The 13,375-nt window shown below is 35.8% G+C and overlaps 1 protein-coding gene across 1 annotated transcript in view; it reads right to left on the bottom strand.

Annotated features, from left to right (window-relative positions):
* Rybp (RING1 and YY1 binding protein) overlaps window positions 1-13,375 on the bottom strand; it is a 77,446-nt gene that overhangs the window by 29,621 nt on the left and 34,450 nt on the right. The window contains exon 4 of the mRNA XM_010629979.2: window positions 8,634-8,683. Coding sequence (XP_010628281.1) covers window positions 8,634-8,683 — 50 coding nt within the window. The remainder of the gene's footprint in view (window positions 1-8,633; window positions 8,684-13,375) is intronic.

Here is a 13,375-nt window from a genome sequence, read left to right on the forward strand (position 1 = left end):
AAAAAAAAAAAAAAAAAAAGAAAAGAAAAAAAAGAAGAAATAGAAAAGATGAAACACACATACAAAACACAATTTTGCTACAGTTAGTTGAACTTGAAGTTTGGCCTCAGAGTTCTCAAGTAGCTCTGATGAAAAAGGAAAGACAAAAAGGGGAAGGAGGAAGGGTGGAGGTTGGGGCAGGATTCTAAAACTGAGTTCCTTGGGATTACAAAAGAGAGGATTCATGCAAGTTCAGAATCCACTGGGTTTATTTTGCAGGCTCTGGGTGGGTCATCACTCCTCCCACAACCCTACCCTAAATCTCACAACTTGATACCAATCTAACACCTGCCTTCCACTAACAGAATCCCCCATAAGCCTTTGCATTGTTACAAATTAGCTCTATTTATTTGCTTCTACAGATACACATGGAATTTCTGTTCAGTGACTTTGCACTTTCAATTATTCATTCATTCAACATACACTGTAACTCAAGTACTGTGTGGATGTCAGAAATACAATGGTGGATAAAAGAGACAGATCTTTCTCTCAAAGAGCCTGGTCTAATCAAAAAGCTTAAATTAGCAAATAGTCACACATATAAATAGAAAGTACATTTAAGGCCAGGTGTTCCGAAGGACAGAAACAAAGAGTAGAATTCTGCTGGAATTGATGCCAACATGACTATGATCCTAGCACTTTGAGACACTAAGACAGGAGGGTCACAAATGTTAAGCTCAGCCCAGGCAATTTAGGAACTGAGATCTGGTGTCAAAATTTTAAAGAAATTTTTAAAAATTTAAAGGAGGGAAGGGGATGGAGCTCAGTGCAAAGACCCTCTGGGTTTGATACCCAACACTGCCAAAGAAAGTTTTTTTCCCTCCATGACTTTTAAGTAAGAAAATTAACCAGGTTTGAGAGGAAGATAAACTATCCAGGATGGGTGGTTTTCACGCTGGGGAAACAAGGCCCTTTGGGAGGAAGGAAAACTAAACATTTGTGTTTAACTCTAAAAGAAACTGTTTCTTGGCCTTTTGGCTAAGATCAAGCCTACGCTAAAAGAATGTACCCTCCCTGGTACCAAAAAATTCAATTAAAATTTTAAATAAAAAATAAAATAAGGCCAGGGTGGTTGAATCGAGAGACAGGTACCACCACAGGATGAGGCAGGAAGGAATCTCAGGTAGAGAGCCAGATGGCTTATTCAAGGGTCATATATTCAGCTACTATAAACCCCCTAGGACTGTCTTTAAATACTGAAGTAGGAAATTTAAAACTTCCCTTCTAGGTTAAATGTTTCAATAGGCATGTGCTGAAAAATTAAAACAGACACAAGATATTAAAGTAATAAGCATGCTGGTAGGCTATCCCACCAGATCGGATAGTGATTCACATCCATCTCATACCCTTAAGAGATCAGTGAATTGCACATCTGACTGCACACTAAATCAACCAGGGATTCCTTACAAAAACATGTTTTGAAAAAAACAAATAAAAAGACTCCTTTAATTTGGGGGAAAAAAAACCAAAACAAAACATGTTTTGGCCCCACCAACAGAGAAACTGACTTAGTGAATGTGAGATGTGGTCCACCTAGGAAAAGGTATTTAAAATATCTCCCAAAGGACTCTCAAGTTCAGAAACCCTTGTCTGAAGGATAGCTCTTCTAAGACGCTTCTTAGAAATGGCGTTCTCTCTCAACCCTTCCTGAAATACTAGACATTTCCCACCTAATTTTACCTAGATTTAAGCCAACTGCTATGGCCTTGGAACCCAGTTGAGGAAACACACGTTCTTTTCACATCCTTCAAATAAGTATTTATGATGTTAGGATAACAAAGTCACCCTGAAAGTAAGCCGTTCAGTTTTGAATACTCTAGTTAAAACTCTGGTTTGTGGGCAAAAGGATAAAATCCCATCAATTAATTGCCTTAGGATGAAAACAGAAGATTATTGTTGAAGAAGGAAGTTTCTCTCCCCACTCATCATCAGCCAAAAAGGGAAGAGAACAAAGAAAGGGAAATAAATTCATGTTTGTTTGTTGTGTCACAGTAAAAAGCTTTGGAATCTGACAGACAAGGACAGATGCATGGTTCCAAGAAAAAGGAGAATGCATTTTAAAATTGCTCAAGTTGCAATGGCATAACAGTTGTATGATTCAAATGAAAGTCATAAATAGGTCAACTCTTAAGCTATTAAAACTACCTGAATTTATCTAAGTAGAGACTTGGCTAAAGCGTGCGTTTTGTTACATAAGAAAATTGCTAACCAATGTTGAACTCTATTTTTAATACTCATTAAATACAGTAATGTTTACAGTAATTCAAAATTAAATGTACATTATGTATGATTTTCAGTTTCAGTGGCTATTTTGCATTACTTGGTGCATCTGGTTACTATAGGCTGCTGAGCATCCTTGGTAACAAATGTTTAAATTAAAGCCCAGGACACGTGTAAATAACCGAATAGTTTTCTGTGGTGTGAAAAACTAAAAGTGTAAATTGTATAACTGTATTCAAATTGTATAAATGATAATGTGAAATAGTAAGAAAGGGGCTAAAGATGTAGGGGAAGTGGGAAGAACAGGGGAAAGGAAATAAGGGAAAAGAAAAATATGAGAAAATGAAGAAATGACAACAAAGTGTTTGTAAATAGGGGAGGGTGGAGGGAGGCCAGTGGTATGGGTAAAAAATGAGAACTGAGATCAGTAATGTGAGGGTACAAAATCCCAATGATGAATGTAACTGTACTGTATACTTTAAAAGTACCAATAAACTCAGTAGATTAAAAATACATAAATTAAAGCACAGGGAGATATTAACCAGTTAGTAGGCAACTTTTCATATTTTTAAAAAAGGTCAAGACTTCAGAAGTAAAAGATAGAATCCTTGCTTTAAATGCATTCTAAGAATGTTTCCAAGTGGCACAATGAAAAAAATTGAATTAGTTCTCTTGAAGAACCTGTCCTAAGATGAACCTGAGCCAACCGTAAACCACACCATCCTGGTGATATTATATGAAGTCATTTTCCATTTACAGAGTCTCAAATCAAAGCCAAAAGTGGCTTTCAATATATAGCCTACTTAATGCCCACAATCTCTCCACAGCTACACTTGTACACAGTCTTCATTGACCAGAGCACACAGAGACTGATGTGAGAATGAATTACAGGGCTTCTTAATGCTCTTAACTAATATCAGCTAAAGTTTAAATACTAGGAAATTGTGTCTAACCTATGACACAGGTGGATTTGTCAATCTGACACAGGTGTCAAAGAGTCTTGAGCGAATGAAAAAAACAAACAAAAAAACAATACTTATTAAGTTCCTTCAACCCCCACACTTAAAATGTCATTTCTTCATTAAATGTGTAAACATTTCATACCACCTTTTTGTTAACAATTTAAAACACTCTTCAGGGGCCAGGGATTTAGCCCAGAGCTTCCACTGCCTGCCTCACAAACCCAAGGACCCGAGTTCGATCCCTGGTACCAAAAATAAATAAGAAAATAAATAAATAAAATAAAACACGCTTCATTTGTATTACTTCTTTTCCAGTTACACTGTGAAAACAATGACTTTTTAAAAAATGTCCTCCAATACAAATCTTTTTTTTTTGACAACAACTGAATTCTTTAAACTGTGTTCTGTTCCATCACCATTAAGGGAGCAGTACACCTTTATGTTAAATTATTAACTTACAAATCTTATGGTTGACGAAAACAATGTAAAATTATCAGGCCAGTGATTTAGCTCAGTGGCACTGCACCTGCCTTATAAGTGCAAGGTCCCGAGTTCAATCCCCAGTACCAACAAACAATGTAAAATTATCATGCATCAGGAATCCCTTCTAAACAGTTTCTTATGTGGTACTAATAAATTATTCTTATAAACTCAGCAATTTCCTTTACTTTTAGTATTTCATCCAATCAATACAGCTTAAAACACTACTTTTTATTGTAAGTTGTTTTGTTTTGCCATGGACAAGCATTTATTTCAGGAAGAGGTCATAAAATACTTTTTTGGAAAAGGTTTTTTTTTGAGACAGGGTCTCACTATGTAGTTGAGACTGACCTGAATTCCTGCCTCAGCCTCCCGCGTGCTGGGATTACAGACGTGCGCCACCATGCCCGGCCATAAAATACATTTTTATAATATACTTTATTGTAAGTTTTTAAAAAGGCAAGGAGCCTGTTTTCACTGGGCTTAAATTCAATGCCATACAAGTAAGACATTACAATTTCCTCTAAAGATAACGATGTAAACCCATAAACAGCACAAAACATTCAAAGTCTACAAAACAAAAATAAAGTTAGATAAAATATTTGATACATGCTAAATTAATATTCAGAGGATTGGTGAATAATCAGCTGAAGGAGTAATAGCAATTGTAACCTTCTATAGTGCACCTGAATACAACTTGATATGAAAATCTACTGGATTCAAATCTCTGGGGTTGAGGGTAGCAAGCTACAAGGTAACATGCTACAAGGTATTTCAGAAATATATACAATTATAGAAAGAAGGCTAGCATGAAGGAATTGAAAGCTTAAGCGAATTGTTCTGTAGGTTCTACAGAAAGTGAAGAAATATGAGGACACTACAGTACAACTGTCATCTGTTCAAGAGAGGGGACTTTGAAATGCAAAACATACACAACAGGTAGAGTCAAACATTTGAATGATGTAAATTTACTTTCATTACTTCCTTGGGTAGTTAATATGATTATGTTATTTACTGAGGTGGGAAGCAAAATTACTGAATACATTTCTTAATTTTACATTCATTAAGTATGTAATTGTAATCTTCCTCCAAAAATTTAGTTTTCATATACCTTACACTTCCATCACCCAGAACCATTTATCTAAGATAATAAAGTGCATTATTAAAGTGTGGTCCTAATAGTAAGACCCAAGTTCAACATACAACACAAACTCAAAGATTTGACTTATTCCTTCAGTAAAATTAAAATAAAAATAACATACTGATTTCAAAATAAGCAAAATGAGCTTCACCTTTGTTCCCAACAAAATTTGTAAAGGCCAAACCTCCGCAGCAAGACACCACCACCTGGGCTGCCTGCCTTCCGGAGAGTAACTCTTTCCTCACCAAGTCTAATAAGTACCCTATTGGAATGCTTTTTATGCATTTTTTGGGTGGGTTATTTCTGTCCTCATATTTTAAATGGAGTTGTAACAAGTGTCTTCAAGGCTGGTGCAAAGATAAAAATCATCTGGGTCAGGGATTTAGCGTAGTGGTGCTGTCACCTGCCTTACAACTCAAGGTCCCGAGTTTGATCCCCATACAAAAAAAAAAAAAAAAAAAAAAAAAAAAAGATAAAAATCATCCATAGAACGCTTTTTGCACTAGGCCTGGATTATAATGGTCACTCAATAAATGCTTATTAATTATCCCATGTTCCTGCTATAGATCAAAGTACAGCTCAGCTGAGCTTAATTTTTATCACAAAAAAGATCAAGGGTCACTCTTTCACTGATTATATAATTTCCTTCCTCAAAAGGAAGGGTCTTCTCCACAACACACTATGGGGCCAGATCGAAGGTCTTAAAATTACACAGTACTTTCTCAAGTAGTACCATGATTTATAATCTTCTTCAGAGGCACCTTTTGCCTAGATTACTCTTTTGGGATCCCAATTCAATCTACAGTATTATTCTTGCTTTCTTGAAATCCTTCATTGATTCACCAGAGATTTACCAAACATCTGTTACACACTAAGCTTTATCAGCCACTGTGACCAAGATTAGTAATGGCTAGATACTTCTCAATAATTTAAACTTAGAATTTGTTAGGTTTCTCTATTTTCTGCTTTCTCATTTTCAACATTCTCATTTATTCTCAAGAAATTATCTCAAAATAGTAATTTCATAAATAAGAAAATGGCATGAGAGGCCCAGGGATAATAGTGATCTTTTACAGTATTAGCTAAGAACACTGCAATCTCATTCAGGTCTTCTGAGAGCTTTATACCTCACTGAGGGTCTGTATTTGTCAAATATCACAGGCTCATTCTCTACAAATAATTACATGCCTAGGTCTACAGCATTATAGCTGTATACAACTCAGAACGTATGAGTGTTTTTATGCCAGTCAACCAATATATATTAGGCTGCCCTGTAGTGATGAATAAGAGTAAGCAATTTAGTTAAAATATTATTGTAAAATGTTAAAGATGATGGTTAAAAATGTAGGTACTGTGACAGGAAAGAGAGTACCAACTTTGTTCTAGCAAACGGATAAGGGCTTCACAAAAGAAATGACGTTCTTTAAATTCAGTGGTCAGGCAAGCAAATCTAATGGAAAGCAAAGTGTGTGGATGTGTGTGTGTGTGTGTAGTGAGAGACAATCTGGGAAGCCAACACATCATCAATGAAACAAAGAACTGCAGGTGTTCACTATTTGGGTTACCAAAAAAACTAAAAGCATATACCAGGTGGTAATATCTCAAGTACAAATGCATCTCTCAGTTTGTTTTAGATTTATAAATTATATCAGTGTACTTCTCCAGGAGAAACCTTTTCTCAAGATCTGGACAATTACTATCATTTGGAGAGAATTCCAGGAAGATGGTGGAGTGGAGAGCAGGAGAAAGAGTCTCTCCGAGATTTGGTGTTCTGACAGTGGAATACAGTGCCATGAAGAGAAGGAAGTGGGTCCCTGGGACCCAGGAAGGATCTGAAGCAAAAGTGAAGTCCACAGGGAAAGCGAGAAGACTTCAACAAAGAGGAGGGAGGTAGCAAGCAGCACTTTCTCCCAGAATGCAAACTCTTGGTGTGGCAACTGAGGGTGGAACCTATTGACCCATGGTGACTACAGGCGCCACCAGAGGCCTCCATGGAGAAATACACCAGTGGAACTGAGCCACAATACAGTGGACTGCTGTGGCTACTGAGTTATTCAGGTTCAGGCATCACCCAAGAAAGGGTGATTGGCCAGTAGCCAACTTGGAGAGGGGCCAAATGAACTCAAACTCATAACAGCTACAGGCCAATTCCATCTCGTGGCTCCCAGGGGCTGTGGTACAGCAGGGTCAGGGAGTGAGTACAAAACCAAGAACTTAGCAAAATCTAATGTCTGCTGGGGCCAATTCCTCATAGATGGTGCCATCTATGACTTCTCACATGATAAAAGGGCAATAAAACTCCCCTGCATCTTTCATACCACATTAATCTCAATGAGATTAGACCCTCACCACTTCCCAAAGTCCTCACTCACTTCTTGGTAACAATCCATTGGAGATTAAATACAACAAAAAATTAAGGGACACACTCATACAACAGTTCACTCCATCAATGTCCTCTTCAAAAATTTAAAAATTTTGGGCCAGGGATTTAGCTCAGTGGTTCTGCCGCCTGCCTTGCAAGCACAAGGACCCAAGTTCAATTCCCAGTACAAAAAATAAATAAATATTTTTTTTGCTTTTCAAAGACACCAAAGTACATTTATCTGATAAAAAGTGCATACCCAAAATATAGAAGGACAACCCAGTGAAAACTCAAATACAAAAATGAGCAAAATATTTTAAGAAATGTGACTGGAGATCTACAAATGGCTAATAAGCACAAGCAAAGATGCTAAGACATCATTAGTCATTTGAGAAATACAAATTAAAAACAAGGTTTCACAATACACCCACTCAAAAGACTGTAATTAAAAAAGAATACCAAATGTTGGTGAGGAAATGAAAATGGGAATCATCCTATGCTGTTGATGGTAATATAAAATGGTACAACCACTCTGGAAAACACTTTTTTTAAAGTTAAAAACTTATATATATAATTATCATACAATGTAGCCACCTATTCCTATGTATCTACTTAGGACAGACAAAAACATGTCTACACAAAGGCTTCTACAGAAATATTTAAAGCAGCATTCTTCATAGTAACAATAAAACGGAAACAATCCTCATGTCCATCAACTAATGAATACAGAACATGTATTCCATGCAACACAAAACCACATAATGAAAGGCAGATAAACCATAAAAAACATTATGGTAAATTTAGGCCAGAAACAAAGGACTATATCTTGTTTGATGTCACTAATTTGAAATTTCTATAGTGACTAAAGGCAGTCAGTCATTGGTTGCTGGGGAAGAAAAGACTAACTGCAAAAAAAGACATGTGGAAACTTTTTGGGGTATGTGTGAATTTGATGTTTAAGGTTTTTGCTATGTATGCATTGGAGCAAGTCTCACTATGTGGCCCAGGCTGGCCTCGATCTCCCAGAGATCCTCCTGCCTCAGCCTCCCAAGTGCAGGAATCAAAAGTGCACACCACCACATAAAGTAACATTTTAAAACAAAACTGGACTATGATAATGGCTATATAACTATATGAAATCACTAAAAACCAACAATTTAATGGCCCATTTTTATGGAAGGTAAATTATACTGCAATAAAACCGTTAAATGGAAAATTTAACAACCCAATCTTCTAAAAATTTCAATACAGAAGCTAATTAATTTTCAAAATATTCTCAATTTTATTCTGTATTTGCCAATATACAAGTCGTGTTTTCAAGCATAAACTGTACATAAGTGTAGACACCCAAAAGAATAGCAGCTTTTCATTTAAAACACATTTTTTAAGAACTGTCTAACTTATCACACATATCCAATCTCATTCTTACCAGTAGGGCTGAAGGGGGGAAAAAATCTTCGCCCTGACCAGTGACTGTGACTGTACAAGAGTAGTATGAAGCACTATGACATACTACTTTGTATTATGACAAGCTACCAGTGATAACATCAGATAGAAATGCGTGTGCCACCCCCACACAAACCACACACCCCAACACCACATACAGGTAAAACTAGGGATGGCTAAATAAATGGATTGTAGCACATCATTTTCCTAGACATGATAATGTACTACAGTTGTATACAATTACCACTAAGAAAGACAAGATAAAGGGTATGAGAGATTTCTCTACAAGTGCTTCTACATGTAATTTTTGTTTGTTTGGCAAGTTTACTGGTTTTATTTTCAATTCTGGTATTGGATACTATGTCATTCCATAAAATAAAGTAACCTTCCACAAAACCTGAGTAAAGGTGATTGACACTGTAGACAAAGAAAGACAAAAGAACAAAAGAAAAAAGGTATTTTCAAGCCATTTTTCTTGTAAGACAGGGACAGGGAGCTGAAACAAGAGAAAAGTAACTAATTGACTTAATCAGGTAGTTTCTGATTTTCTTTTTGTCAAGCTTGAGGGAATTTATCACACAAACTATTATTCTATCTGCAAAATTTGGCTGTTAATCTCTCTAACCTTGATTTTTCTGAAGATCTGACAGTTTTTACCTGGAACTTTAGAATAACGACTATTTTGATTTATAGTCTCTTCTGATGGGGCCTATTCCAGAAACTTGAAACAGAAAAGTAACCTCTTGTAATTTTTATTTAACACTATGTTTAAAAAGGGGGCAAGGTGCGAAGATCTTTCTAGCTATTTCTGGCTAAAGAAGGATCGGAGTTGTTACTGGCAGTCAGTTACTCTACAGAGGGTCTAGCTAAAGGCCCTCAACAGGTGCCAGGTAGTATCACCTTTGGGTGGAGTATACCTTTAAGTCAGGAGGAACAAATAATAGTCTCCACAAAGAGGATAAGAAGACATCAGAATCTGATGTAGACGTTATATTGTAGTCTAGCAGTTATGAACTTGTAACTTCTTACAAGGTCGATCTGGGATCCTGGTAAAAGAAGTCTAGCACATTTGTCTTTGATTCCATTTGTATGACCACTTGGAGTTTAGCAGCCTTCTTCATAAAGTAATCTCAGTGGAAGACCTCCAAAATGATATAGGGGAAACAGGTGTAACCCTTAAACCCACTAAATATCCAAAACATCAGTTATGCTCTCTAAAATCAAAGAATGAATTCTAGGAACAGAGGTTAAGAGTAGGAAAATTTATTGAAAGAAAGATAGCTTTTCTCTAAAAGAGACAGAAGGGGGACTGGAAGTGGGTTGCCCCACATCTATAATTTTTTCAAGTTTTTTAAATTAAGAAGACAGAACACACTTTGCACTTCTATGGATTATCAATATATGATATATTCAGTGACAGGATTACGTATAAGTCCTATAGTAGTATGTCATGCTTTTTAACAAGCACAAACCTTTTCCTGGAATGCAAGTATACCTAAGAAATGACAAAAACCAATCATTAACTATTGATTCCTAAAAGCCAGGGGTGAAACGGGAGGAAAAAAATTCAGCCCTTAAAATTTTCACACTAAGTTACATAGAACAGTCTCTGGAGACAGATATAAAATTTTCAGAGAGAAGAAGAACAATCACATCAATTAAAACAGGTATTTTTTACTGTGTGGTACAAGTAGAGCCATGCCTTTAAGATTATAAAAAAACACACAATACACACATCTTTCCTTCTGGATTCCAGACTTACCAACAAAGTCCACATCAGTAACTAGGCTTAAGACCTTGACATCTAAAAAAGGTGATCAAATAGGATAACTGGAGCACCTGCTTATCCCTTCAGTATGTTGGGAACCCGATTTTTACCCTGGTTTATTATTCCAACCCAAGGCTGCAAGTTCAGCTCCATGAACTGGTGACCTAACAATGACAGCTCTGAAAACAGAATGTAGCTACCAAGAAAAGGAAAACTGAGAATGGAAATTTGGGTGGAAAGCCCTCTTTTCTATTTCTAAGACAGGTGTAACTATAAAGAGCCATTTGAAAAACTTTAACATTACCTGAGAGCTAGAACATGAAAAAAAAAAAAAAAAACCAAAAAACAAGATGAGCATACAACTATAGCTCTTTTGTTCCCTGAACCAAGCAGAGAGCTAAAAACAAAAGATAGAGAATACAGAAGTATAAAAGTATTAACAGAAGAACATAAGAAATATACAGTAGAACAAGATTTTTAAAAGGTGGGAAGAGGGGTGCAAAAGTTCAAATTAAAACTCTGGGAAGTGTACTAGAGAACAGTAAAACCACTCAACCTTGCTATAAATTCAATTCAAAAGCATTTCAAATGGGTTGCAAGCATTAGAGAAAAATGTTAACATTTATCCATGTTAGGTGGTGAGCACAGGATGTTTTTTATTACTTCTTTTGGGTGCTTTTCTATTTGAAGTATTGCGCCTTTTTAAGTTTTGAAATGAGTGGTGTATTAAACCAAGGAGAAAAAAAACACTTGTCCTAGGAGTGAAAGAACATATAGTACAACAAAACTTATTTTTGAAAAGAAATTATGAACAATTCTAAATCTATCTCTTAAATTCTTCCAAGTTCGCTTAAAAATAAGTACATATCCCAAACACTGGTTTCTGCTTTGTTTAAAATATTCAACAATTAAAAATAAAAGAAAAACATAATTGTATGGGTGCATGCATGTGAACACTGGCTCTATGTACCATCGCAATGCTTTAAAGCATTACCAGATAACCAAAACTAGACAAATGTAGCACAAGATGGAGGCGAATCTCTCCCAAGAACACAGATCCAAATTACAGGAGTCTTAATATCAAAATCAGAAATAAAGCAAAATTTTCTAAATACCAATAAGTGAAAAATTCCATGTTTGACCCTTATGTGATAAGGCAGATGCACTAAAATCCTTTAGGAAAGTATCTTCTTTTTTAAGGTGCATATGAAACTTACATGGGGGGGCACTGGAGATCAAACTCAGGACCTTGCGCTTGTAAGGCTGGCAGCAGCACCACTGAGCTAAATCCCCAGCCACCAAAACATATGCATTTTGTTTTCATACTTGGATCTCATCCTCAAGCCATCTCATTATGAATATACAAACGTTCCAAAATCCAAAAATTAACAAAATTTCAAAATACTTCTGGTCCCAAAAATTTTAGGTGAGATTTAATCAACTTGTACTATACTAGTAAAACTGAACATAGCTACAGCACAAATATAAAGTTGGTTCAACATCTGAAAAACCAATACAAATCATCCTATGAACAGATTGAAGAAAAATAACATGATCATCTCCATACATACATTGTTAACAAAACTCATCAATATACATTCCTTGAGATAATTTGAAAAACTCAGCAAATTAAGATGTCTAGAGTCAACATAGTACAGTACTAGGTAGTTCAACCAAATCTATACAGTAAGAGGAAAAATTATATAAAAGCATACAGTTTAAAAAGAATAAATCAATCTGCCTTTAATAACTTTACATGTAGAAAATTATAGAGTATGCCTGTAATCCCCCTACTCAGGCGGCTGAGGCAGGAGGATCCCAAGTTCAAGGCCAGCCTAGGTAGTGAGTTCAAGACCAGCCTGAAATACATAGGGAGACCCTGTCTCAAAAAACAAAAAATTGCAAAGAACCTAAAGAAAATTACTAGACTAAGTTTACAAGGTCCTAGGATACAAGTCAATATATAAAAATCTACAAAGTGGCATAATTGGAAATAAAAATTAAAAAGGAAAACTATCACTTATGGTAGCATCTCAAAACATAAAAACTCAGGGGTAAATCTAACAAATATGTACAAGATCTATATAATGCAATCTACAAAACACTAATTAGAGAATAAAAATTTTAAAAAGATAAGTACTATCACATTTATACAATGGAATACTCACTACCATTAAGTCAATCTGCCTCAAAAGGATGTATTGTTAGCACAATAACCACTAAAAGCATGATTATATTTGCATTAAACTGAAATAAAACTAAAATTAATTTCAATTTCACTAGCCACATTCTACGCAATTCACAACCATATACTGCTAGTGACTAGAATACACTGAGCAGTGCAAGTACACATTTCCCTCATTACACTAAGTTCTACTGAACAGCGCTGATCTACAGATTCAATAAAATCTCATCAATATCTCACCAAATTTCATACAAATTGACAGGCAGACTAAAATTTGCAAGGAAAAGGTCCTAAAATAGCCAAAACTTATTTTTTTTTAAAGTTTATTGGTACATTTTAGGTATACAGTACAGTTACATTCATCATTGGGATCCTGTACCTTTACATGACAGGTCTTGGTTCTCATTTTTTCCCCTTATCCCTGCCCTCCCTTCGCCTCCTTCTCCCCCCTCCCCATTTACAAATACTTTATTTCCATTTTTTCATTTGCCAAAACATCTTTCAAATGAAAAGGGAACCATGCTGCAGAACTGAAAACACCTGATTTTTATGACCCGCCTTAATTATTTGCTCCTGTACCTTTACATGACAGGTCTTGGTTCTCATTTTTTCCCCTTATCCCTGCCCTCCCTTCGCCTCCTTCTCCCCCCTCCCCATTTACAAATACTTTATTTCCATTTTTTCATTTGCCAAAACATCTTTCAAATGAAAAGGGAACCATGCTGCAGAACTGAAAACACCTGATTTTTATGACCCGCCTTAATTATTTGCA

Source organism: Fukomys damarensis, unplaced genomic scaffold (genome assembly GCF_012274545.1).
Source record: "Fukomys damarensis isolate Sample0158 unplaced genomic scaffold, DMR_v1.0_HiC HiC_scaffold_28, whole genome shotgun sequence".
NCBI classification, from domain to species: Eukaryota; Metazoa; Chordata; class Mammalia; order Rodentia; family Bathyergidae; genus Fukomys; species Fukomys damarensis.